General features: G+C 31.7%; 2 protein-coding genes across 3 annotated transcripts in view; both read left to right on the top strand.

Moving 5' to 3' along the window:
• The window catches only part of LOC124534161 (membrane-bound alkaline phosphatase-like), a 32400-nt gene extending 27267 nt beyond the window's left edge, over nucleotides 1-5133 (top strand). For both annotated transcript variants that reach the window (XM_047109868.1, XM_047109867.1), the window contains exons 5-8: nucleotides 1570-1740; nucleotides 2071-2236; nucleotides 2964-3284; nucleotides 3845-5133. In XM_047109868.1, coding sequence (XP_046965824.1) covers nucleotides 1570-1740; nucleotides 2071-2236; nucleotides 2964-3284; nucleotides 3845-4146 — 960 coding nt within the window. In that variant the 3' untranslated portion in view covers nucleotides 4147-5133. The remainder of the gene's footprint in view (nucleotides 1-1569; nucleotides 1741-2070; nucleotides 2237-2963; nucleotides 3285-3844) is intronic.
• Nucleotides 5134-7507: 2374 nt separating this feature from the next.
• Nucleotides 7508-26431, top strand: LOC124534324 (membrane-bound alkaline phosphatase-like). Its single transcript, XM_047110094.1, has 9 exons — nucleotides 7508-7693; nucleotides 16496-16575; nucleotides 17159-17332; nucleotides 18380-18572; nucleotides 21737-21900; nucleotides 22411-22741; nucleotides 23333-23541; nucleotides 24235-24343; nucleotides 25864-26431. Exons 1-9 carry the CDS (start codon nucleotides 7612-7614, stop codon nucleotides 26052-26054), a joined length of 1533 nt encoding a protein of 510 aa, XP_046966050.1. The 5' UTR covers nucleotides 7508-7611; the 3' UTR covers nucleotides 26055-26431.
• The last annotated feature ends 1385 nt before the right edge of the window (nucleotides 26432-27816 follow it).

Genomic DNA, 27816 nt, shown 5'->3' with positions numbered 1-27816 from the left:
GAACACAACAATAAGTATTGGTACTTGGTTGTATGATAAGCAGGTGACCTACCTAGATTATAACTATTTTCATTCAATTGAATCCGTGGCGTTTCGAAAGTAGAGGAGCGTTCATAAACCAAGTATGGATCAATTTGAGGTTTAATTTGGTTCCCAAGTTTCAATGTCTTGAATGCCACTTCATCGTATGCAAAATAACATGGTCTTCATCTGTCATTACATTTAATTAGATGTTAGAATCGTTCGTGTATTCTTCGTCTCATGAGCCATTAGCGTGACACAGAAGCCCAAGTATCCACTTGAAATAATTGAAAGTAATACACACATATAATAATGTGAATAATCGAAGACATTTTATTTTAATATAATAGAGATGACGTATGAACAGCCGGTCTATCCCAACGCAGTAAAATCTGAAGCTGACGAATGTACAGTCGATGTAAGAAAAGGTTCGTCACCTTAAGATCTATTTTCGTGTGCTCAGTTTGAGCGATAATCTTTACCGATTGAGAATGACATATTGCGTCGCAATGACTTGATGTTTAGATTCAAAAGAGTTTAAGACTTGATAAAGGAATCAATTTGAAAACTGACGAAGGTTCTCTTACTCTGACTGTACTCACATGTGGTATTCAACAGTATGCTATTACCCAAGGATCGGGTCTGCTGCATTTAGGTCGAGTAAAAGCGCAAAAAAAAGGTTCTGAAAGACGTTTGAGCAAACGCAAGAAGTCTATATAAATCAATGTAGAAACTGTTCTGATTATATTAGAAAATATCTGTATTCAGTTTGTGCAAAACCAGACTTAAAATACTTGAAAGATAACTGTTATTACTATGCTCAAACTTTAGAGTTAATACCTTTATTCATTTGCTTATAAAATCAGTATTGACAAAATATAATAACTTATTTATTATAAAAAAAGAATTATAGATATAAAATATGTAAGAAAAGAATTATTATGAAATGCATGTTTATCCCTTGAATAATATTTACTATGAAATAAATAAAAAGCAAGATTTATTTACACTCATTAATGGAATTTTACAAACACCTGCTATCAAATACAAGCGTTAAGATAATTAAAGTAACTAATTACTTTCAAGTACATAATATTATTAAAATTTTAATTAGTATTATCTCTGATAGTGTTACTCGTGTCCTAAAGATAACATACTTAAAAGCCTCAAGATTAAACCATTAAAAGATGTTTGTTTATCAAATAAATAAATAGCTGAAGGTTTATTAAATATATTTTGTAAGGTGATTGGTGGTGATTTAAGAAGGTATCACCCATTCATCAAATATTCTAACACCAAGCGACAATATTTAGGATTATTGGGTTCTAATTTAAATGACGCGTGAATCAGCGTAACTACAGACGCCAGGGACATAACATCGTAGATTCCAAGATTGGCAAAGTCAGGAATGGTTAATATTATTTATAGTGTTGATGTCTATGATGGCCACTTATCATTAGATGACCGATTTGCCATTCCGCTTACCTGTACGATAAAACTAAGTATTGACTTCAACATGTGTAATTGTATATTTTTTTTTTATTTCAGGTGATAATGGGAGGTGGACGTCGCGAATTCACGCCGAACGTCACAAACCCTTTAACCAACAGTACTGGCAAACGTCTCGATGGCATTGACCTGATTGACCTCTGGCATGAGGATAAAGTTGACCTAAATGCCACTCACCAGTACGTCACGGATAGAAGTGAGCTGATGAAGGTAGGATAGTTTTTGATAAATTCGACACGTGTAGACAAATTATTGTCTTTTTTCATCACCAATGGTACACACGTAACTGTTCGTTAACGTCACACATCATTTGTATGTTAGTGGAACTAACGAATAAAATTCAGATATATTTGTATTAAGTAATATCTTCAGCAAATAGCATGGCTTTTATTAGTCCTTAGAGCCGAGATGTTTATGAACTAGCTATTTCTTTGAATTATAAAATTGAACGCTTTAGAACAATTTCTAAATATAGTAGAATATTCGTTACTTTATATTACTTAGGCTCTTTTATTCTATAAATTTTCAAATACTTTTCAGGTTTTCAATTCAGATGACTTGCCCGAATATCTTCTAGGCCTGTTCCAAAACGACCACATGGACTATCACTTGAAGGCCAATAATCAGCCGACCTTGGAAGAAATGGTAGAAGTAGCCATAAAGATGCTGAGCAGAAACGAAAAGGGATACTTTTTGTTTGTTGAAGGTAAGAGAATCTTACATGTTTGGTCATAAAATTTGTGTACGCCGATTTGTCGAACAAAATGAAACGAATTTATTTTGAAATATGTCTTTTACAACTTATCCACTTTTGACAACTTCTATAAATGGTTATTCCTACGGTGCATATGCTAATTGGGGGTAGTTGATTTACCGACCGATTGTACTTCAATCAATTTCAATTTGGCCTTCTATTTCATTCTCTATCCTCTCGATACTCTTTGGATAGTGATTTCAAAGACAACAATTATAAACGTGAAGTTTCTGGTTCTTTTTATCTATAGTAAATAGTAGAAAGTATTTTCTGAGCGGAAACAATTAAAAAAGTACGAGTCTGTCTCATATTTGTTTTCCTCGTTGATAAAAATTTGACATTGAAAAAGACCAAGACCCAGTTAATGTAACACGTAATTCCTGTTTACTTTGTATTTAATATATACAAAGTTTTTAAGTGTCTGAGTAAAGATTATTGAAAAGTGAAATACGACCTTTTATCGAACGACGTAATCATGTAGTAATTGTGCATGAATGAATACTGTTACTTATTTGACAATTAAACACTGTAGAGTAAACTATTGCAAGAAAAAGGTGTCTGTATTCGGTTTTGTTATCGCCTCACACTTCACACTAAAACCGCCTCATCACCGATCTCACTCTTCGATTCACTGGACTTTACTCAATATCAATACAATCTATAATATTTTACATTACAGGTGGCAGAATAGACCACGCCCATCATGACAGCTATGCTCATTTAGCACTGGATGAAACGGTTGAATATGCTAAAGCTGTTAAAAAAGCTAAAGAACTAACAAATGAAGAAGATACTCTCATTGTCGTATCTTCAGATCACGCGCACACAATGACAGTAGCCGGTTACCCATCAAGGGGTAACGATATCCTTGGGGTAGTTGATACAGCTAAGGGAGCTGATGGTAGACCGTATACCACTCTAAGTTACGCTAACGGAAAAGCCACGTCCTTTAATGAAGCAGGAAGGATTGATGTGACGTTGCACAGTCAATTTTCTAATCGTAAGTAGCCAACAGTCCAATTAAACGTCCATAATAATGATTAGTTAATTCATTATTGTACAGAAATCGTTTTTCAGCGACATCATTAGTCGCTAAACTAATAATTACTTTTTTGTAATTTGTAAATAACATCTTCTTTAACCGACCACGATAGTAATAGCTATTATATTGTTTTATAGATGTATATTTAGTTCATAATTAATTAACGTATTTCAGGAAGTTTGCTATGAAATTAAAAGAGCACACGATTTGCCATATTTAAAAATATTAATGAAGGTTTTCAATTCGAACCTCTTTTCTTTTCCTTGATATTTAAAAAAGTTAAAAAAAAAACCTATTATAATTTAGAATTTAGCTTCTAATTTAACGAGATCTAAAATGATAATTTGAACAATAAGTTTAGCATATTCACGAATCAATTTCTTTCAATAGATTACTATCACTTATAATCTTTTTGAAATTTATCCGTTTATTGAAAGATCAGGTCAGATCTATACTATAGACATAATTAAGAAGACAAAAGCTTTTGCTTATATTCAAACTAAATATTTGAATTACAGGTGAATTGGAATATTCATATCCAAGCTTAGTTCCTCTGGACTCAGAAACCCACGGAGGTGAGGATGTCGCCGTGTTTGCCAGTGGACCTTGGCAGCACTTATTCACATCGAGCTACGAACAATCCGTCATACCACACATGATGGCATACGCAATGTGCCTGGGTGACAATCCCCACGAGAACTGTAGGCCAAAACAACATAGAACATTTTGGACCAATAACGGATTTAATATGAAACCAAATAAGTATTATTTACTAAGTTTATGTGCTGTGATATTATTAGTAAGTGAAATATATATGTAGTTATTTCGTTTTTAGGCCTGATACTTAATTTATTTTATATTACCTAAGATATATTTTAAATGCCGATCTAGATATTAAACTAAATACTACCCCATTTGAAATGGGTACATTTCATACAAAACTCTCTTAAAATTATATCATTTTTGCTGTGCTGTGCTGCTTTGATAGTTAGTCAAGACGAATTTTCCAGGTAGTTATTGGATATATCTACCTAAATTTTTTTCCTTAAAGTGTGCAATTGTTTATTTTAGATAAATATTTGAATTAATTTTTTTGTTAATTAGGTAGATACTGATTTCATTTTCAATAATACAGATATTTATTTTTAAAATATGTGATAATTTTATTGCTATTGATTGCAATTATTTGTAAGTTTTAATATTTGGACTTATCATCTATATACTTACTATTATTATTTATTTATCTTTATAAATAAATATTTTTATATAGGTAGGTTAGTTACAACTATGTATATATTGTCTATCTCTTTCTTACTTATGATACATTCCATTTACCTCTCAGTAAAATATATTTTATGGTTTTGAATTCATTCAAAATATTTACGTTTTGTAAGAAACTTTACTTATATGGTACAAAGTATAATATGTATTAATTAAAATAATATTACATAAAAATCGTATGTACAAGCTGGTTGAATTATTTATATGAAAATTTAAAGAGGCTTAGAATATAATACTTTTAAAACCGATATTAATTATTTATGTATTATTATGTATATATTAATATTATTGTATATATTTTTATCTTATGGACTTCATTAACGTCTTTTCCTTTGTTTTTGTTTGTTTTTTGTATAAAACTTAAGAAATAATTTTAATATTGTAAATAACAATCGAACGTACTGTCTCCTTATTGAAATGGCCATATCTAATAATTTTATAATCGTAACCTCAGCTGATGTTTTGTGATCCATTATGTTAATAGTATTATTGTTATACAATTTTAATATTAAATAAATTAAATTGATTTTGGTTATTTTTATTTTTTATCCACATTAAAATGTGAAAAATATTTATAAACTAAGTTTTTTAATTAAATGAAATCCTCATTTGTATCATATGTTACATATAGTTTAACATAACATTAATAAAAGTTATTTATTATTTATTTTTTTATTCACAAAGATGTTTTCGAAACAATTTTATTTCTATCATATATTTATTCTCAAACGTTGCTTTAATTAATTATATGTTACTTAATATATACTTACATAATATATAGTAAAAACAACGTTCGTCCCAACTGAGTATCAACAATAGTTTTTTTAAATAAAATTTATGGTAGCGCCATCTGTTGCGAGTTGCGTAATACATTACACATACACATAAATTTCGTAATAGTTCGATATTATGCCAACAGATGGCGTTGTAAGATTAAATGCACCATTAGTATTTATAGATAAAGTAACTTTTGGTTTTGTATAATTATGTTACGGTACCCATGTAATTACATGGGTACCGTACATAAATGGTTTCATATGCTTAATTTGTATTAAATATATCTATTTACTGAATAACTTTTATACAACAATTTGTTAAAGAATAGTGACCCATTTGTTATCAAACTAATATATTACGCGTAAGGGGAAATCCCTTTGTATGTTTTACCAAATCACAAATTAAACACTGAATCTGAACTTAATTTCTTCGTTTAAATGAAGTACTCAAATCTATAGGTAATATGCATAGTAACAGAAGCATAATCTTATCTATACATTGTATAAAACAAAGTCACTTCACGCTGTCTGTCTGGCAATAGCTTTACTTAGATCTCATTATATTACACAAGAGCATGCAGTTTTTTTTTAATAGATAGAGTGATCTAAGATGAAGATCTTTGTGTACAATATATGCATACTATAGTAGAGAAACAGTGTTCATTTAAGAGGTTTCTAATGTGATGTCTTAAAAAACGAATATGAAATATAAGATCAAAATAATATACTACAGTGTTGTACAACTTATAAAGGTCAACAAAAAAGGCCGCATGGTATATATCTCTCAGGGATAATAACGAGAAGTAGTAGTTCATTTACGAAGCAAATTTTAAGCAATACAGCATTCATAATCCAAATAATTACCTTTAATACATTGTGCATTTCATACAAATCAATAGGACCAATTAAAACATGCAATTTCAGTAAACAGTTTCGAATATGTTACATATTTAAAATGCAGGGACATAGCGTTTATATTGTCAAATGATGAAAAGTAATTTAGTATTACACCCGTGCGAAGCCGGGGCAGTTTCCTAGTTAATATTATAAATGCACAAGATTTGTGTACGTTTGTAATTGAATCACCCCAGAAAGGTTTAACGGAATGAAATTTCTAACAATGATAGATTATATGTATGATCTGAGATACCATGGGTTACTTTTTATCCCCGAAAATTGTAGTACCTAAATGGTTACAGTCGCAATAGAGATAGCTTCAGTATCCCTATCGTCAAACCGCTATCAAACTTGGGAATTAAGATCTGTATGACATGTCTTAGTACTGGTTCAATCACACCGAAGAAACAAGAAAAACCACCCAATAAAAACCTATCAGTGAGTACCATACGTGCTTATCCTGATCTGTGTTAGGTTGGGAATGCTTTTTTTTTTTTAATCGTGTTAAAATATTACTAGACGCAGATGTGTTACAAATCGGATTAACCCGGAATAATAGGGACACAACCGCGCTTTGTGTCAGCTGTTTATAATGTAAGTGATTCGATCACAGAGAAACGAATGGAGTCGAAATGGATATTATAACAGTCTTTAAAAAATATTTTATGTTAATTTTAGTATATCTTTTCTATGTTGAATTGGGAAATAAAATTAAGGTAAGGTTCGATTTTTCCATTCTCAAATATTATTATTTGTTTAATATCGTTAATAGTTGCTAATGTTAACATAGTAGAGATACTTTTATTTCAGTTATTCTGTAATTGTCAACAAACAGTATTTTACGAGTACGTAGAATAACCTAACCTTTCAAATAGGCTCTAAAAGATTATAAAATAATATCTGCAGCTATCGTCCAAAGGCTTTAGCAGAATTAAAAGTCAGTTGAATTTTTATCACAACAAACTGATACACAAACAATTTTAACGGGAATTGGTAAAAGACTATCTGAGTTAAACTAATTTTAATTTAAAGAGATTTTTTTCAACTCATCACGATTAAAATTGACATATTACATAATTATTTTACATTATTTATTTTTTTACGATAACTTTACAATTGCATTCATCACCCATATGTAGCAATAACGACTCCACGTCACTTCTGTTCAACCGAAATTGCACTTTTAAATGACATGAAAGGAACATTCCCTCCAGTTTAATAGTAACCGTTGAAGTGTTTAACTGTGAACATTATGATAATAGTTTAAAATTTATTTTAATTATTTGTCCTACTGATTTCGTGCCTTCGTCTGTTAAATATTAAAAAGTAGAATGTCATTTTTAAATTTTTATTCCTGGACATGTGTGTTAGTGTGCGTTACATATACAAGTGGGCGTAGTTTACACAGTTCGAGTAAGTAATGCCATTTTATCTAATAAAACTTAAATCTGAAATTTTATAAGTAATTTAAATGTAATTGTGAGTGTTAGGTTTAAGTTCATATTTTGTACATTTTAACATAATTCACTGTCTTAATTAAATAGCATTATTAAATAATTCCTTTTGAGGAGAATGGATCGTATTCTCCCCAAGTGCGGTACACATGTATTGTTCAATCGTGCAGGTATCCTTATGATGTTTTCTTTAGCGCCGAACACCAAAAAATTAATGTATGTAATATGTGGTCTATATAGCAAGTGATTGAATTAATTAAGGATATTTATTATCGAGGAAAACATATTCTGAGTTTCTCTATTTTTTTATATACTTAGAAGCAAACAATTCTAACCTAATTAAATACGATTAATATCTTAAATAAGGGTATCTGTTCTGTACTCTTCGCTCTCAAGCAAGTCAGCTCTTATTTTAAGGGTCTTCTCCTTCTTGCCTCGAAATCTGTAAATTGTCAATATGTCCGTTTGCTTTTTGACGAATTAGGGTTTATTTTTTCTATGGCTGCTGCTTTATATTTCAACTATGTCATCTTATGACTCATCAGTTACGCGTATAGCCATTATAACCCTCTCCATTGCTTTTGACTCCATTACTTCTACCTTATATCTTTTAACTGACAAAAAGTATGCTAGATCCTCACGGTCCTCAACTTATCTTGGAATCTATGATTCTTTGGAATAACACTTATAGAATGGTCAGATATCACTATTCTATGTATAAGTGTTATTATAAGCAATACAGTCATTTTTAGTTACAGAGCTACTTATTATATCGTAGATAAATTATGATATAATACAAAATAATACAGTTTTTTCTCCAGCACCAACCTAGACCAATGTGAGACCAAAGAAAGAGTCTGCATGTTTAGAACCAAATAACACGATTTGTTTTTGTTTTTTATCAGTAAAAAAAATAAACAATTAGTTATCTTTAATTGTATTACATCTATGCTACATTGTATTGTAACTAATATGTATTTCATTTTAAGCGAACTGTATGTTCTAAAGTAATACAAGTCCTTTAAACTATTTGCCTGCGGCTTTGCTCGCCTAGAAATTGAATATATTTACAGATTTTTTTTATTACGTTAAATTACAACAAAATTCCTGTGTATTTCATGTCATGTTTTTACCTTCAAAAATTACGGTTTTCCATACAAACTTCCAACCCCTATTTCACTCCTTAAATGGTAGAATTTCCTAAATGTCTTCCTTGGTGGATATCTGCTCAAAATAATTTAACTGTTCAGTGCTATAAAGAAGGTTTAAAGTACCTGTAATCATAAAATCGATAGCTTATGATAAGAAAATATATCGAGATGTGAAGGTATATTCCATCACTTAACAGACCTACCTATGCCATAAAAAATTATGTAAAAAAAAATTCTATTATAAGTTATCGATACATGAGGGTGTACCTCAGGGAAGTGTTTTAGTTCCTTTTTTCCTTTTACTTCAACTCTATAATGCTCGTATACTCCCTAAATATATTAATTAAATCATAAATTAGGCAAACGGTGCAAGTAGTATTCAAGTTGAATATATTTACAGATTAACTTATAATACGTATATGTAACTTACGTATATGTAAGACCATCGTGAGTATTTCATGTCATGTTTTTACTTTAAAAAATGACGGATTTCGATACAAATTTTCAGTCCCAATTTCACCCCTTTCATCACCAAACTTTCATCCCCAATTTCTCTCCTAAAGGGGAAGGACATTTGGAAACTCTACTGAATTTCCAAATATCCTTCCTTGGTGTGTGTCTACTCAATAAAACGATCCTACTATATAAAATGTCAAGGCCCTAACTTAAATAATTTACGCTCGGCGATGATGATTCAGTTCGTCAGGACATTTTATTTTATATATAGATATATTTTACATAATATACAATATTATATGTAAAAAACAAACAGATGCCTATAATAAAATAATACATGTTTCTACCAATTAAAAAATTAAAGCCACACTGCATTTTATGTTAGTATGACACACATAACTTATACTTAAATTCAGTGAAAATTTTAATTGTAATGAGTAAGAAAATTATTCTAATTCAATGCCTAACTGGTTCGCCAATAATAATCGCGGAAGTTCGACACGACTGTGGCAATCTCTGTAATAAATACGTCGGATATATGATAAAGTGATATCGTCAATATAATATATCTAGTACGTATCAATAGTAATATATGCGCGCGTTCACTATCTAAACGTACTTCATTTATTTATATAAGTACATTTGAACTGCATTTTGACGACGGCAGACGTCCACCGTGTTCGAATTGTGAGTAAACCGGTTTTCATCGGTACGCCAATCCGAGTTCCCGGGTTCGTTCCCCAGCCGAGTCGATGTAGAAAAAAAAGTTCATTACTTTTCTATGTTGTCTTGGGCCTGGGTGTTTTGGTACCGTCGTAACTTCTTATCTTCTATAACACAAGTGCTTTAGCTACTTAAATTGTGCAAATGTAGCATCTCATCCTAGGATAAATTTTTGAGTACTGAATTAACATAAATACATTTATACAAGTACTAATAATACTATTACTAATATATATTATACACGTACTAATAGTACTATATTAGTACTTATCAAAGTACTAATAATACTTCTCTACCCCCATGATGAGATACAGCTTAGCTACGCAAAGTAAAACTTTAGCCCATATTCAATTTAACTTTAAGTTCAAATTCACATTAAATTTTACTATCATTGACTTACATATATCCCTATCCCTTCCTTGTTTCTAATATAATAATATCCATGTGGTATAGTAATATACACTCAAATTATATCTAGGAAAATCCCACATTTAACATGTCTTGGTATGAAGGCTTCATCACCAAAAAACTAATCGCCTTTTCAAACTGTCAAATGCAAACAAAAATTATTTAAATTTCATGTCAGTCCCAGGGTCGTCTATAGTATTTGTTTCGGTGGGAAGGTTAAAAAAAATGTCAAAGAAAAATAAAATGTTGTTGTATGAATGCAAAAATAATAATGTCATTGTTAATTGTGATTTAAAGAGCATTATTTAAGTGTTAATAACAATTTAATTTCGCTTACGACAAAATTTTATCAATACCATGTTTTGAGACTGTATATTCAATTGAATTATATTCCCAGTGAATTCATTCATTCATTGCTAATGAATTATATAAATCGAGCCGATTAAAGTAATACAATACAATGTTAATTAATAGATCAGTGAAGGTTTTTGATGGTAAGCGCTTTTGAAAAGATCATATTCTGCAAAACAACTGTTTATATGATTGAATGATGAGAATTTATGAGCAACAAAAATTTGTGATATTCGTGTCTGCTTCTGATGAGGCATCAACTGCATCTATAAAATTATTCCAACGTTCCCTTATTTCATAGTTACCTATATATTTTACGTCAGCATACATAAAAATAGAAGTTAGGTCGCATAGAAAACATTTATTTATGGAAAAAGAAAGAATATATAGTAGCTTACATGAAACCAGACATTAATATTCAGGTAAATGTATCAATTAAAAAAACTTTTGTCGTCTCACAAATAATTTCATAAATTGATATTTTTATTTTTTAAGGTATAGGTTGACGGGTGAGCCTATGAGCCATCTGATGGCAAGTGGTCACCATCACCCATAGACAATGACGCTGTAATAAATAATAACTATTCCATACATCGTCAATGCGCCACCAACCTTGGGAACTAAGATGCTATCCCTTGTGCCTATAGTTACACTGGCTCACTCACTCTTCAAACCGGAACACAACAATACTGCGTACTGCTGTTTAGCTGTACAATATTTGACGAGTGGGTGATATCTACCCAGACGGGCATGCACAAAACCCTATCACCTAGTAAATATGAAATGAAAATGATTAAGGAATACCGGTAACATCAAAAAGACCAAGTATTTTTCTTTAAATTGTGTGATAGTGGAGCATCATATTAAGCTTCATTTCTTCGTTTTAGGTCGATTGGATACCACCGAATTATCCAATATTCAACCGTCAAACAGCAATACTTGGTATCATCTTAATTCCCAAGGTTGGTGGCTGTAAAGATTGGTTAATATTTCTCATAGCGCCAATGTCTATATTGGTGACCACATACCAACGGTTTATATTGATGCGAATTATGATTTTTGCATAATTGGTACCAATAAATAATATGCATTTTCATACTCAAATACAAAAACTGTACGAACGGTACTCAGATTCATTTACACTGATAATATTTTCTCGTAACAAATGTTAACAAAAAGCGAATTCAATTGACAGTCAATTCTCAAGAAGGCCAAGGTTCGACTCCACGGTGCGGCACGTTCCAAAACATTAATGTTACATGTTTTTGCAATCAAATGCATAATAACTTTGTTACTGCGGTAACAATGAATGGCCTTTTTATTAGGGTTTTTATCCAATGCGTCGAGCTTACCTTACAATGTAAATAAACCACAAATAAATATTTTAATTAAGAAGTTACAGCCTGTTAATTACCCACTGCTGGGCTAAGGCCTCGTCTCCCATTAAGGAGATGGTTTGGAACATATTCCACCACGTTGTTCCAATGCGGGTTGATGGAATGCACATGTGGCAGAATTTCGATGAAATGACACACATGCAGGCTTCCTCACGATGTTTTCCTTCACCGCCGAGCACGAGATGAATTATAGACCAAAATTAAGCACATATATGTATATATAGCGGTTCCTGCCTGGGTTTGAACCCGAAATCATCAGTTAAGATGCACGCGTTCTAACCACTGGGCCATCTCAGCCCTCATATTAATTTATGTTATAGGTATATTAATGATATATAAATTATTTATATTATCCAGTAGTACAAGCAGTTAGTAAGCTATTGCTAGGGTAATGGGAAAAATTATGATGCACGTATTCCGTTTGACTTAAACCAATTACGTATAGTACGACACAATTTAGATGTAACATCGGCAAATTCAATAGAACCGATTACTTCCGATTTATACAACCAACAGTAATAGCTCCCTATCGCGCCATTCGACGCTATTCATCGCTATAGATTCTCACGTCACTTCAACCAGAGAAAGCAAGTGCATGTAAATCGACGTGTCAAATTAACGAATATATTAGGTCATATGATATTACAAGTTACTACGTTTGTGTAAAGATCATATTCCCATACTAAATTAATATTGATAATGTAGGATAGAGTACTTAATTCGGATGTGATCGGTTTTACGAATTTTGCCGATGCTACATATAAGTAGTACTATAAAGCCCGCTCACAAAGGCGCATGTGCCGTTACTAAATGACTGAGGATTTTCTCTAAACAGTGTCTTCACGGTATATATTATTGGTGAGATTATGTTTGATAAGATTGTTTGACACATGATCCCAGATTTAGGCAGTGAATAGTATTTATCAATATTTTTAGGAATGATTTATCGACTCCCACAACCCTTCAAATGAGGACTCTACCAGATTCTGCTATTCTATTCCATAATCAAACAACAGGTAATAAAAAAAAAAATATAATCACTTAATTATTTTAACATACTTATTTTGATTAATCATTCAATGAATATCGTGATAGTATTAGGTATCGTGTTCTTTAGTTTTAAACGATACAAAGTTTCTCGGGTCAAGGTAAATTGGACAACCTCACGTAATAGATAACTGCTTGTTTTGAAATCGTTACATATTTTCCAATTGTTAGTGACCTTGCCCTGAGAACTGTGAACCGTGGTGTAATTTTTCGCAATGGTACCCATGTTACTCGTGTGTACACCGGTTTTCATCGGTACGCCACTCTGAGGTTCCAGGTTCAATTCCCAGCCGTGCCGATTTAGATAAGTTCATTAGTTTTCTATGTTGTCTTGGGTCTGGGTGTTTGTGGTGGCGTTGTTACTTCTGGTTTTCCATAACACAAGTGCTTTAGCTACTTACATTGGGATTAGAGTAATGTATGTATATTCGGTCGCATCAAACTATTCTCAATAATATATTGACAGCAGTACAGCGTTGTAATTCCGATCCTTTGAACAAGAATAAACCAGCCCCTTCGCTTACCAGTTAGGCAATAAGACAAATGTAATACTTTTAAAGAAGATTTCTCCAAGGTCAAAGTATTTCAACTGTTATCTATAAATATTATCTAAGTGCGTTAGTGTTGTGCTAATAGTGTTTTGCGAAGTTGTAGAAGCGTTTGTAAGTAAAAAAAAAAATTATATGGTCGAATACCAGATGGCTATACAGCGTAAAAAAATGTTATCCCAATTCACGTGTGGGAAACGCGTTGTTGCTTGTTTTTGAACGAGATAAAAAAAAAAATTACTTAAGGAGATTGTATATTTTAATCTGCTTTTCATGTCAATTCAATTGAAATTTACATATTAAAATACACTAATAGTATTCTTAAGCACTATACGGAAAGCAAAAATATAAAAAAAAACTATATATTTTAAAAGTCTATGGCTAAAGTATATTATATAGCCTGTATTATATAATACCATAAAAGCAAATATAGTAATGATTATTTTCACCAGAAATTGTCGGTTTTGTGGCCGAGAATGATGGACTCTATGCCACTAATTCGTCACATAGGAACTCAGATCTAACCGACAATAGTGCATTGGTTTAAACGCCAACTAGCAATACAAAAAGATGCAGGTTCGATCCTGTACCCTTGGTTTATTATCGACACTACTCCCAGCGAAAGCTTTATGTTTTATTGAAGTGGTAAATAGGAAATATAGCAATTCATTAAAAATAATGGGGAAGTATGTAAATGTTATAATGCAGTTTGGTGGTAAAATACAGGAAGAACCACCAATATGTAAAATAATACTTATATGTATGCATTTTCGAACATCATGATCAAAATACATTTTTGGTTATACTGGAATTCGGTTGGCATCTAAATAAAAATCTTTTTCACATGAATGTGACATAATCAATAAAATATTTTTTAATTCAAATTATTAAATATATATTTGATCATAGTTAATTCGATTCAATATTTTATAGTAACATAATTGAGACGTTTTAAGATTGCATGTATTTTGAAACTCGACATTGAGCTGGTCGTAAAATACTGCAATCTAACTTACATTGATATGCTATTTTGATCCTTATAACCTTTAAGATTCTATGTACTCCATACAAAATAGCGTGACAAGATATGTTACCTTCTCATAATTCACAATATTTTACTTCGAGTAACTCAACTTTAATTAATAAGTAAATTATAGAATCTTAAGAAATTCCTGCTTTTTGTAAACTATGCAGTTTATGAGCTAGATACATAATGGAGTTAATAAATATCTAATAGCTTACTAAAGTACCCAAAGGTTCTAAATATCGACAGGATATCCATATCTAGTGATGAAGAATAATACTTAAATAATAATCAAAACAATCAATAAAAGATTTAGGTTTGAGAAGTAACCCCGTTTTTGGGAGTTGGCGGTTAAATTTTCTAGGATCATAGAGTCATGTTACCCCGTGAAACTATACGAGTGATGGGTGCATCTTCTGTTTGAACGTTTATAAAATTCTATATTCCCTTTGATATTATCTATCGTGGCCAATATCCGTATCCGGCTACGAGGACCAAAAAAAAAAAAAATTAACTGAAATCACTGAACAGAACTACATTATTTGACAATAATACACACAATTGATATTATTTTTAATAAAAAAAATAAGGCAGTTAGTAATCCGGTATTTTTCAGCTTCCTTGTTCCGCACGAATGATTTCAATACAATTATTTTGACATTACTATTTAAGACAGGAAATGCTTTATCGAAACGTTTAAGGTATTATGATACTGTGAGAGATTTAGCCATTGTCTAGGAACAATGTTTTTTCAAGAGGTGGTGACTTGTATAATATCTATGTAGCGTTAGAGATCTTACTCTCATAAATAACTAGTTACGCCCGCCATTTTCCTTCTTTGTCATTACTTGGGATTCGAATTTTTTTTTGTATGTAAAAAGGTAAAAATAACACCCTGCAAATTTCCCACTGCTGGGATAAGGCCTCCTCTTCCATTAAGGAGAGGGCTTGGAACATATTCCACCACGCTGTTCCAATGCGAGTTGGTGGAATGCACATGTGGCAGAATTTCAATGAAATTAGACACGTGCAGGTTTCCTCTCGATATTTTCCTTCACCGCTGAGCACGAGATGAATTATAAACACAAATTAAGCACATATACATCTATGGTGATTGCCTGGGTTTCAACCCGAAATCATCGGTTAAGATGCACGCGTTCTAACCACTGGGCCATCTCAGCTCTTTTTCATATGAAGTTTTGAGAAACAGAATTACTTTCGCATTTAAAATATTAGATTGTGATTTTTAAATAAAAAATAAAATAAAAATAAAAAAAAATGCTGATCTTTGTTTGCTCTACTTATTAAAACTAATATAACTTACAAATTTCGAAAACTAAGACGGGTTTTGTTTTGATTTAATGTCATTATGAGCTGACGACGTCTGTTCGTACGATTCATATTTGTTTTTATTTTTACAGCCATGGCTAAAGTCTATGTAACCTGTAACTTACTTTCGCTTTCTAAAATCAATTCTGTGTTAAATATAGTTTCATAAATTGCTAGAATCCTCATTACTTTTCTGCTCATCTACAGCTGGAGCTTTTTTTTATAAAGGAGGCTAGAACCGATTTTGTTATTAGTGTATAAGATTTTGCTATTAGTGTATAGTTAATCATAATTTGTTAATAATTTATGTATATTCCTTTTTTTTAGAACTACAACCGAGATCTTTGTTGGATGAAAAGAATAAGGATCATTGGAGAATACAAGCGCAATGGACATTACGATCAAAGGTAAAATGAATTTTAATACTCATTCATTTTAAAGGCACTGATCAAAAACTTTATTCAAGTAGGCTTTTACAAGCACTTTTGAATCGTCATTTTACAATTAAGTGAAGCTACTACCGCTTCGGAAAGTAGATTCTACCGAGAAGTGCCGGCAAGAAACTCGGTAGTTACTCATTTTCAACATTTAAAAAATACAAAGTCAAGTTAGTTAAATACAATTATTTAAATTAATATATCCTGTTTAGAAGTTAACAGGTATTACATAAATAAACAAGAAACAAGAATGTTTATCGAGTTTCATAGTGATCTAGTAAAATTTTAAAATATAACTATTGTAATGGCAAATAAGACTGCATCACCTGATGGTAAGTGGTAGTCATTGTCCAATTTCATCGAAATTTCGACAAATGTGCATTTCACCAACCCACATTTCAACAGCGTGGTGGAATAAGTTCCAAACCCTCTCCTTAATGGAAGAGAAGGCCTTATGCCAGCAGTGGGAAATTTACAGGCTGTTATTTTACTTTTTTCTTAGTGTAATATAAGAATAGTTCTTTATGATGAAATTCCAATATCTCGCTTCCAGGTAGCAGTGCCGCTCAACACCAACGTCGCAAAAAATGTTATCTTTTTCCTCGGTGATGGAATGAGCATCACAACACTAGCCGCCACGAGGGTGTACCTTGGAAGGAAACATGGATATTTGGGTGAGGAGGTCAAGTTGAGCTTCGAGACCTTCCCTTTTACTGGATTATCAAAGGTATTTCTTATTTATTGTCCATTGCTTATAATGTCTGGGTGTTCTTTTAACAAATATACGTTTCTTCAAGAAATTTCTTATCCTTAACGACTTCAAAAAGGAGGAGGTTATTTCTTCAATATATATATATATATATATATATATATATATATATATATATATATATATATATATATATTTATTTACATTTTTTATCTCATAACTTTTAACCGTGTGGACCGATTTAACGATTTTGATAACTGTCAGCCAAGAAAATCCTATCCAAAAACAATACGAGAATACTTTAAGAAATATGCTTTTTACAAATTACCTTTTTTACAATAATATACTGGGTCAATCAAGGGACTCGTATCGCTTCTTGCTTTTGATTGTTGAGGCGCGTGCTAACACCGGCTCCAAATATAATAATAACTATAACTACGCTAAGAATCGTGAATCAACTTTTAAGAACTGTAATATTTTTCATTTCATTTTACTTAGGAGGGACTCTAAAAAAATATTTATTTATTTACATATTTGTTTTAAAATAGTGTTCTGTTTGAAGTCGGTTTTTCTTTTTGTTAATTATTTTTTTAAATATCTCTTGTTCTTGATCATATTATGATAGTAGTTTAGCATTCAATATACATATACCAAACTGTTATTTCTTCACATTGACTTTGTGAGCGAATTAAATATTTCATATTATCTTAAATTGTAGTCAAACCACTTTCGAAACCAGAAAATTAGTCATGCTATTCATATCAACTGTTTGCTGCTTATATTCGACCGTAAATATATAAATTTATAGTAAATAATAAAACACTAATAGCCTATAAATATCTTATTCCCATCCAAAGCACTTGAATGATGTTTTTCTACTTCTAAAATTTTATAGAAAAAACAAATATCTGAATCACGCTATCGTTTGAACGAACGAAAGGTATATAAGGTACCGATGTTAATAAAATATTTAAACGGTGTACTTTTTGATACTTTGTTTGATATAAATAATTGGTAACAAGTATCAAAATTAGTTATTCCTAATTCTGTTTTATATTATTTCAGACGTATTGCGTCGATAATAATGTAGCAGATTCAGCTTGCAGTGGTACAGCTTATCTCACAGGAGTTAAAGCCAATAGTGGTACAGTTGGCCTTAGTGGCGCAGTCAGACGTGGAGATTGCGAAGGGCAAAGGGACACAACCAACTCAGTCACAGGGCTCATGGATTGGGCACAACAAGCTGGCAAATCTACAGGTAATAAAAGATCCAGGATCAATTTTAAGATCTAGGGAAATTGTCGTTCCCATTTAGTTAGTCTTCAAATAATCAACGTGATTTATTTTATTATTCATTATTATATTATGAATGTTTTTTCATTATTCTTGGAACTTATTGGAATATCCGCTTGCCTCTGATCTTTGAATTAAGAAGTATAGTTATTAATATATTATAAGTGCTATATAAGGGTTATGGATTTTCATCTTCTGATTTGAGCATTAGTCGTTCACAAAAAATCTATAAATTTAAATAATCCGAGCATTTTTGTAAGCTTGTCTATAGCTCCCATACAAAATAAGTGATGACAAAATCAATTCACAAAAACTATTTACGTTGGGAAAAGATTACCGATATGTGCAAGCCTGTTGTCAGCCACTAGCTTGTCGTACCTTCTAATATCAAGCAGCAATACTTGGTATCGCTGGAGTGTGAGTCGCCTGGTATAGACAAGTGCCATAACATTACAGTTTCCAAGTTTAGTGACGTTTGGGTATATCAGAAATTCGTAAAATATCACACTGCACCAGTTTATGGACTGTAGTGACTCATTTTCCAATCTACCTGACAACGCCATTAAAAATAAAAGAGACGAAAAACTGTTTGACGTAGGTAGGTACCAGGTTGGTGGCGTATTGACGATAGAAGCAATGGTCAATATTTCTTACAGAATTTCGTATGGGCGATGCTGACTGTTCCATCATATGCCCATATCGTTTCGCCGTCGCTCGTCCGCCAACCTGCAGCATAAAAAAAAACGTAATGTAGTTTCGCGTTCGATGAGTGCAATATTTAGGTGTAATGTTGAAACTTATTACACGTTAAGAATTTTTAATGCTATTTACTGATGCGCAATCCACTTGTGTGCAGAGTTATCAGACATTCTATCTCAACTCTGCAATATCTTGCTATGTAGACATAATAATCTTGTTATTATATTTTGATTACATAATTATGATAATACTAGCCCGTCCCGACTCTGCACAGATAGACAGAAGGTTTAATACTTATTTGTACCTTTTATTTGTAAATTTTTGTTGCTTTATTCCTACATGTTTAACAGTTGTCGTTCTGTTTTAATTTTTTATACAAAAAAAAAATTATTTAAACCTTCTTTATGAATCTCTGCCTGTAAGTGAAAACTGCATGTAAATCCGTTCAGTAGTTTTGAAGTTTATCTCAAACATAGAGACAGACAGACGCGGGGGACTTTGTTTTCATATTATGTAATGATTATTGCGTCGTTCTAAACGCAATTAGGTGATGATAAAGATTAAAATAGAGAAAGTCAATAGAAAACTTGAAGTTCACGCTTGTCACTTCACGCCAGTAGACGAAATTTAAAACGGGTAAAATTGCGAAGCGCATCTTCTCAGATAATAATGTATACACTGAAACCTTTTCCGAAACATGCTGCATTTTCTGATATAGCTTTAATGTATTTTGAAGTAGGTTAGTAAATCCACTTACGATTTAGTGGATTACATAAAAAAATGGTATGAATATTGATCTTAATATTGTTTTATATCTTAATAAAACCAGCCTTTTCTGTTTCAGAACAAAAGATCTAGCCTTTTTTGCATATAAGCCCTTGTTTATTCTTAGCCTTTATTATTAACGTCAGGAGTAAACAAATGTTTTCACGCCAAATACACCAAGAAAAAACCACTTGTATCTAATTGGTCCAATGATATTATTGTCTTGCAAGATCTGTGACAGATGAATGACTTTTATTTAAGAGTTACTGACAAAAAACTGACCTTTGAAACACATATAAAAAAATTTGTTAATACAACCTAGCTATTCTTAGAATTTATTGAACATAGAATATAATATATTAAGATATGGTTTTCTCTGGAACTAAAATTATTTCATATAATGCCTTTGCCAAGCCACCTTCAGTGTGCCAATGAACCAACCATCTACTAGCGGGCATTCACTCGTTCACTCGACATCTTGCCTTTCAAGCCAGTGGTATCTCATATAGCCTTACAAAAAACGATTAGGTCTAAATGAATATTTCTTCGTAGTTAAATATTTTGATGTTTGTACACAAAATACAAAATAATATCGTAGAGTGCGGTGACCTTCTTGATCGCATATCAATACAAGTTTCGCATAGATATCCCCGTTCTTATATATCGAAATACTTTATATACCTTCCTTACTTAAATACTAAAACTTGTGTTTAAATAAGAAAATATGTTAGCGCGTTGGAAGCGGCGTTTTTTTTTCTATTCCTACGGTACGGGGCCTATAATACGTCGTATAAAAAACTATAATAATACCTGTACGGGACTTATTAGACCCCCGTAACTTTTAAGAAACTAAAATTCCATGTGATGTGATAGAATTTTATTTCTTCAGCGCTGAAGGTGGTCATAGAGACCTCATATTAAAGTAGGCACACCATAGCATTCTGTTTTAATGGGCATCATGTAAATATAACTTTTCTACAATATATAAAATACATGTTGCGGCCTCCGCAAGACAGAGAGATACAACTATATTTTTCAACGCAATGGAGACACATACAAAGCGTATTAGACCTCGCTCCGCATTGAACGTATTAATCGTATATGAGCTAAATATAATGAAATATCGAAGTCCATACTAGCATCGTCATATTCGACATTATGGTATAAATCGATGGTATCAAAGTCAAAGGCAAAAACCTTTATTCAAAATGGAAGTGTATACACTTTCTAATTGATCGTCGGAAATCTACCACCGGTTCGGAATATAATACCTCAGACCTGAGAAGAACCGGCGAAAGAAACTCAGCGGGATCTATTTTTTTTTTCTTTTTTTATAATGTCAATTATACTATATTACAATATACAATAATAAACATATTTTTGTTATTTGAAACAGACTGGAGGCGATCATCTCTATCTATCTCATTCCCAAGGTGTGCATATGTTACATCTCATAACATGGTATATAGGGTGTGCATATGGTATATTATTGTTAACGATCAATGAGCATCTATATTATCTAAAGATAAATAATAAAATAAAAAAAAATGTACCTTGAGAACTTTATGTTTGACAGAAACATAATTATTTTTAATTAATAAGTTCATTCAAATAGGTTCTAATACCGGATATGTTTAAAAATAAAATTACATATCATGTTTCCAGGTATAGTAACAACAACTAGAGTAACTCACGCGACTCCGGCTGCAGCCTACGCTCACTCGGCTGATAGGAAATGGGAGGCGGACGTAGATATGCCGAGACATGGCCTTCGCTGCGAGGACATAGCTAGTCAGCTTGTGAGGGGTCGAGTGGGCAGCAGCATTGACGTAAGATTTCCGTGATTCGTAACTATGTGTATCATAGAACTATCACCAAACAAATATCTATCCGAATTGTGAAATATGAGCTCACCTGCATATGTTATCTTAAAGTCATTTCATAACAATACGTCACAAGATTACTGCACATTTGCACAATCATTTCAAACGGGGCAATGAAATTTACCTTTTGTGTAACTTTTGGTGACATAGATGGCTATGAAAATCATTCGAAGTTGACTCGGAAAACTGGGAGTATTTGTCAATCATTGTCTTGTCAATGTCAATGATTTTCTTGGACATTAAAAGCTCACAATACATTTTTTTTTTTCAAACTAATCCTATATTTATTAAATTATGGATATATAATATCATAATTAATATGGCATATCAGTTTAATAGTTGATTATTTTATACCATGCAATTAAATGTTGTTAAAAGATAATAATTGTAAAAATATAGTGGATGTATATGGTCACAAGATTACCTAAGTACAAGAGAATATTTAATTAATTGCAGGTCGTGCTAGGAGGTGGTAGGAAAAATTTCTACCCAACAACTGAGAAAGACGCCCAAGGTTATTTCGGAGTAAGGAACGATGGCAGAAACCTGATAAGAGAATGGCTTCTTAAAAAAGAGAGTCTTGGAGCAAGACCGAAATACGTTTACAATAAACATGATCTTCAAAATATAGACAGTTCATATAACAGCGTACTAGGTCTTTTCTCATCTGACCATATGCCTTATCATCTAGAAGCTGAGGAGGATGATCCGACATTGAGCGAAATGACCCAAAAAGCAATAGAAATTTTGTCACAAAATAAGAACGGATATTTCTTATTTGTAGAAGGTATTTATTATTTTTTAGTTAATAAAATGTTGTTATATTATTTAAAATAACTTTCGATGAAAATAGACACATGTAGGTTTCCTTCCGATGTTTTCCTTCACCGATGTTTATAACTCATCTCATGCTCGGCAGCATGAGATGAGTTATAAACAAAAATTAAGCACGTATATATAGCTTGCCTGGGTTTGAACCCGAAATCATCAGATAAGATGCACGCGTTCTAACCGTTGGGCCGTCTGATCTCAATATTATAAATATTACGGGAAATTGTTTAGATTTTGTTTAGTCGCTGTAAGAAATAGTAACCATTCTGAACATCGCCGATACAAATCTTGAACATAACAATACAATACATTGATGTTTTTCGATATACATTGAAATGAGTGGGTATTTCTATAAAGGCATCCACAAATACCCACCATATCTATCCTAAATATAATTAAGTTTTTAAATAAAGACGTTTTTTGTTATGTATATTTTGAATTACGTGAAACGTGAAAATATCAAAGAAAATTTCAGTTTCAATCTTTTTCATTTCTTTAGTTTCAAGATGCATAAACAAATCAATAATAAGATCAAACCTTATTTCAGGTGGAAGAATAGATACAGCTCATCATGAGACCAAAGCTCGTAAAGCATTAGATGAAACAGCTGAACTAGCAAAGGCTGTAGAAGCTGCGCTAAGACTTGTTAATATTGAAAATACTCTGATCGTGGTGACCTCAGATCACAGTCATACAATGACTTATAGTGGATACAGCAAGCGAGGAACTGATATCCTGGGACTGACGAATACAAAGGTACTTGTTTATTTTATATTGGACAAAAATGTTACTCAAGTTGGTAATATTTTGATAGAGTTTTACAGTGATAAATTAGCTATTAGTGTTTTTTATTATAATTATTTATTATAATATATATATTTTTATTTGACTTTTATGCCTAGCAAGGTTGCTAGTTTGGCAGGTGCCATGATATACATATTTCTGATTCTCTTCTCGCGGTAGTTTGATTATTTGTAGTATAAGACAGTTGAGATTTTATATATAAAGTAACTGTTACGATAAATTGAAACTATAACCAAGACAAATTCATAAATACATGATAGAATTAATTAATAAAAAAATATCTATTTAATTTAAGCTTTCGAGATAACATTTTTTTAGTAAAAATATGGAAATAAAAACTACTAGTCCAGGTGTAAGGCAAAAAGCCTATTCCATATTTTGAAATCGAGCTAGTTAAAAATCAAGTTTCATCAAATTCGGTTCAACAGTTGTGCAATGTCGATAGAAACAGATTGAGTTACTTACATACTTCATAAATGATATGAAAACAAAAACATATTTGACCAATTTGACCTGAATATAACAAATTTAATCAACAGCATCCTCTAAACAGACTAATTAGTTATTAAAATTCAAGTATGATCCTCAACTACCTATGAAACAACTTCAGTTACAAAAGACTAAACTTTCAATTTATCATTTCAGTATAATGCGTCCGACAACTTACCCTACAGCACGCTGAGTTACGCGAACGGACCTGGCTTTAAGCCCCACGAGGATTTCAAGAGACATAATCTTATGCTGGATGACATGAGTAAGTATAAATAGATGACACGCTTCACACAAAAATAAATCTACATCATCATTCGCTTAAGAATGTCTAAGTTTTAAATAATAATAATAATAAATATGAGGCAACATCACATACATTACTCTGATCCCAATGTAAGTAGCTAAAGCACTTGTGTTATGGGAAACCAGAAGTAACGACGATACAACAAACACCCAGACCCAAGACAACATATAAACTAATGATTATCTACATCGACTCGGCCGGCAATCGAACCCGGGATCTCGGAGTGGCATACCCATGAAAACTGGTGTACACACCTCTCGACCACGGAGGTCGTCAAACTTATTATGGACGCTAAGACATATTATGGTAAATGGAGGCTTTGTCCATGGAGAATATTCAGCGTATTCTAGATTATGATCTTTGCCAGTAGTTCAACCGTAACCTAGTTATCTGATGGGATCTTTGCAACATTGGGGTACCCACTTATCATACATTTTACTGTCAAGCGGCAAGACTCAGTGATGTTAAGTTCCGATTTGAAAGGTGATGAAATAGAACTACAGGCATAAGGAATATAACATCTCAGTTTCCAAGATTCTGAGCACATGGGTGATGTGGGATAAATAAAATTTCTTACAGATGTAGTGTCTATAAGCAGTTAAAAACAGTTACCCCTTTCCTAGTTCGTTTAAATAGGTAAAAAAAACAAGCATCACTGTTTACGAGATCGAGGGATAGAATCCAGTTAGTCTTATGCCAATCGGCAATAATTGATAGTATTTTAGTACTAATAAAAAAATATGAAAATATGAAATAGAAAAATGTATTGGTGAATTTTTCACTATGTAGGTTAGAGTAAGAGCGGAGATGGCCCAGTGGTTAGAACGCGTGCATCTTAACCGATGATTTCGGGTTCAAACCCAGGCAAGCACCACTACATATATGTTCTTAATTGTGTTTATAATTCATCTCGTGCTCGGCGGTGAAGGAAAACATAGTAAGGAAGCCTGCATGTGTCTAATTTCATTGAAATTCTGCCACATGTACATTCCACCAAAACGCATGGGAACAGCGTGTCGGAATACGTTCCAAAACCCTCTCCTCAATAGGAGAGGAGGCCTTAGCCCAGCAGTGGGAAATTCACGGGCTGTTACTTTAGTTTACTTTAATTAAGTTAGTGCGTCTCACTAACTTCTGATGATAAACGCAATTTACATATAGACTAGCGATCCAGTAGATATACATATCCACTAAATATACTACACACTTGTTCAACGTTTCTAATGCATATGACATGACATTAAAAAACTCTATAATTGTGTTTCTTTACTATATTGTCCATGTGTCATACACAAAAACCTTCATTTCGAATCACCCTAACAATTAAAAAAACCGGCACCAAAATCCGTTACGCAATTTTAAAGATCTAAGCATACATAGGGATAGACAGCGATGAGCGACTTTGTTTTGTCCGATGTAATTATAATGATACTATTGTTTAATTATTCATACCTAATAATATTTTTTTTGTTTTGCAGATAACTTGAATTACACTTACCCATCCCTTGTCCCGTTACCCCGAGAGACGCATGGGGGCGAAGATGTAGCGGTATTCGCGAAGGGCCCGTGGTCACATCTCTTTAGCGGAAACTATGAACAAAATTACATCCCTCACGCCATTGCGTACACGAGCTGTATAGGTCCAGGACTTACTACTTGCAAATTATGATATTATAACTTGTATTAATTAAGTTAAGTGATAGTTAAATTGGCTATTACCTGTTAAGTTAGGTTATTTTGTTACTTAGATATGACATGATATTATTTCGAGTTTCTTTAAGGAATCACTATTAAAATTTGATTTAGCTAATTGAATCTTCATATATTGAATTAAATGTAAAGGTTTATGCAAAATATATGGAATTTACAGTTTTTTACCATACATTTGAGTCATCGTATAAGTGATTCATTAACTGGTTTTCAACAGCAGAGATCAGTAGGTCGTATCTATTCTGTAACATAAACTCGAATCTCACCGAAAAGAATATGTACGATAAATATGGATTGTTCACATTTAAAAAAATGAGATGCGATGTGAGATCGTTTATAATCCCAAATAGTAGCTGTGTAAATTTATAATTATTGTGTCAATATAGAAAATCTTCTTTTTAATTTTTCATAGTGGTGTTGTGAGGCGACTTTCGAGCTACTTTTTATATAATTTCTCTACAAAAAATATTTAAAGGAACAGGAAAATGCTTAATAATCTTCGAGATGATTATGGGGACACGATAAAAATGACTATCAATAAAGCTTATAGGTATGAGGTTATATGCAGGTTCAGTCAAAAAAAAAATTCAAACATTAACAAATATATTTATAATAATTACAAAAGATATACTATTATCTTTAATGAAACCTGTTTGTGTAATCCTATTATAACAGTGCAAAACTTTATTTAATATAGTATTTAACTGGCGACAATTTCAAAATAAATAATTTGAAATATTATCAAATGTAAAGCAAGTATAATTTAATTGAATTATTTAAAATACAGTATTAATATTATTAAAACATTTTCAATTTAAGTGGACATTCATAAGTAAGTAGTTGCAAACAAAATGTATAAAATTTCCAATTACAGTTACAAAATAGATTACAATTATGGTACAAAATCTCATTGAGATAACTTGATGTTTCTATAATTATTAACAATACAATATATTTCACTACAATATTTAAATATCTAAGTTTAAGTTAGAGAGACTTTAAGTAAAACAAAACTCCAAGTTAGTAAAAAGTTGAAGTTTTATTTATACCTTCATTTAAGTATACCTTTACGTAAGTACAATATACTATCTATCTATACAATTATCAAACAATATTTCATCTACCTATAATTATTCACAACTATACAATACATAATATGGATATTTGTAGTTTATAATTGACTATAAATAAGTGGAATGTTCGTATATGTAATAAACAAAAGCATTTTAATTACAATTCATCCTGTACTGGGCAGGAGAACATCGTGCGGAAACCTGCATTGAAATAGCAATAGTGATGTTCAAGCCTCTTCGTAAAGGCCAACAGTCAGAAATTTACATGTTTCTATACTTTTTTTATACAAAACAAGTTTCTTATGTAGTTATAAGTTTCAATCTGTTTTCATCTTATCAATTAACACTGGTATATATAAATATATTACTGAACTGACATTAATTTGTATAAACATATAGAGCATGATCCATCCAAAATATAAATTAAGGTTTAATTATTTATGTATAATAATCCCAAGCTTAAAAAATAGTTTTTACCCTACCCTTACTACTCTAATTGTATTACGTACAGGGCTGTAGAGGCACTTACTATATTTACATTTAAATGGCAATAAATAAATTTTAATGACAGTATATTTACAGATGTCTCAAAATAACTATTTTAATAAATGTACAAAGCTACTAAATATGATATGTCTCAACTACCTT

This window comes from Vanessa cardui, chromosome 12 (assembly GCF_905220365.1).
Source record: "Vanessa cardui chromosome 12, ilVanCard2.1, whole genome shotgun sequence".
NCBI lineage: Eukaryota > Metazoa > Arthropoda > Insecta > Lepidoptera > Nymphalidae > Vanessa > Vanessa cardui.
This window is presented reverse-complemented; position numbering and strand designations above follow the sequence as displayed.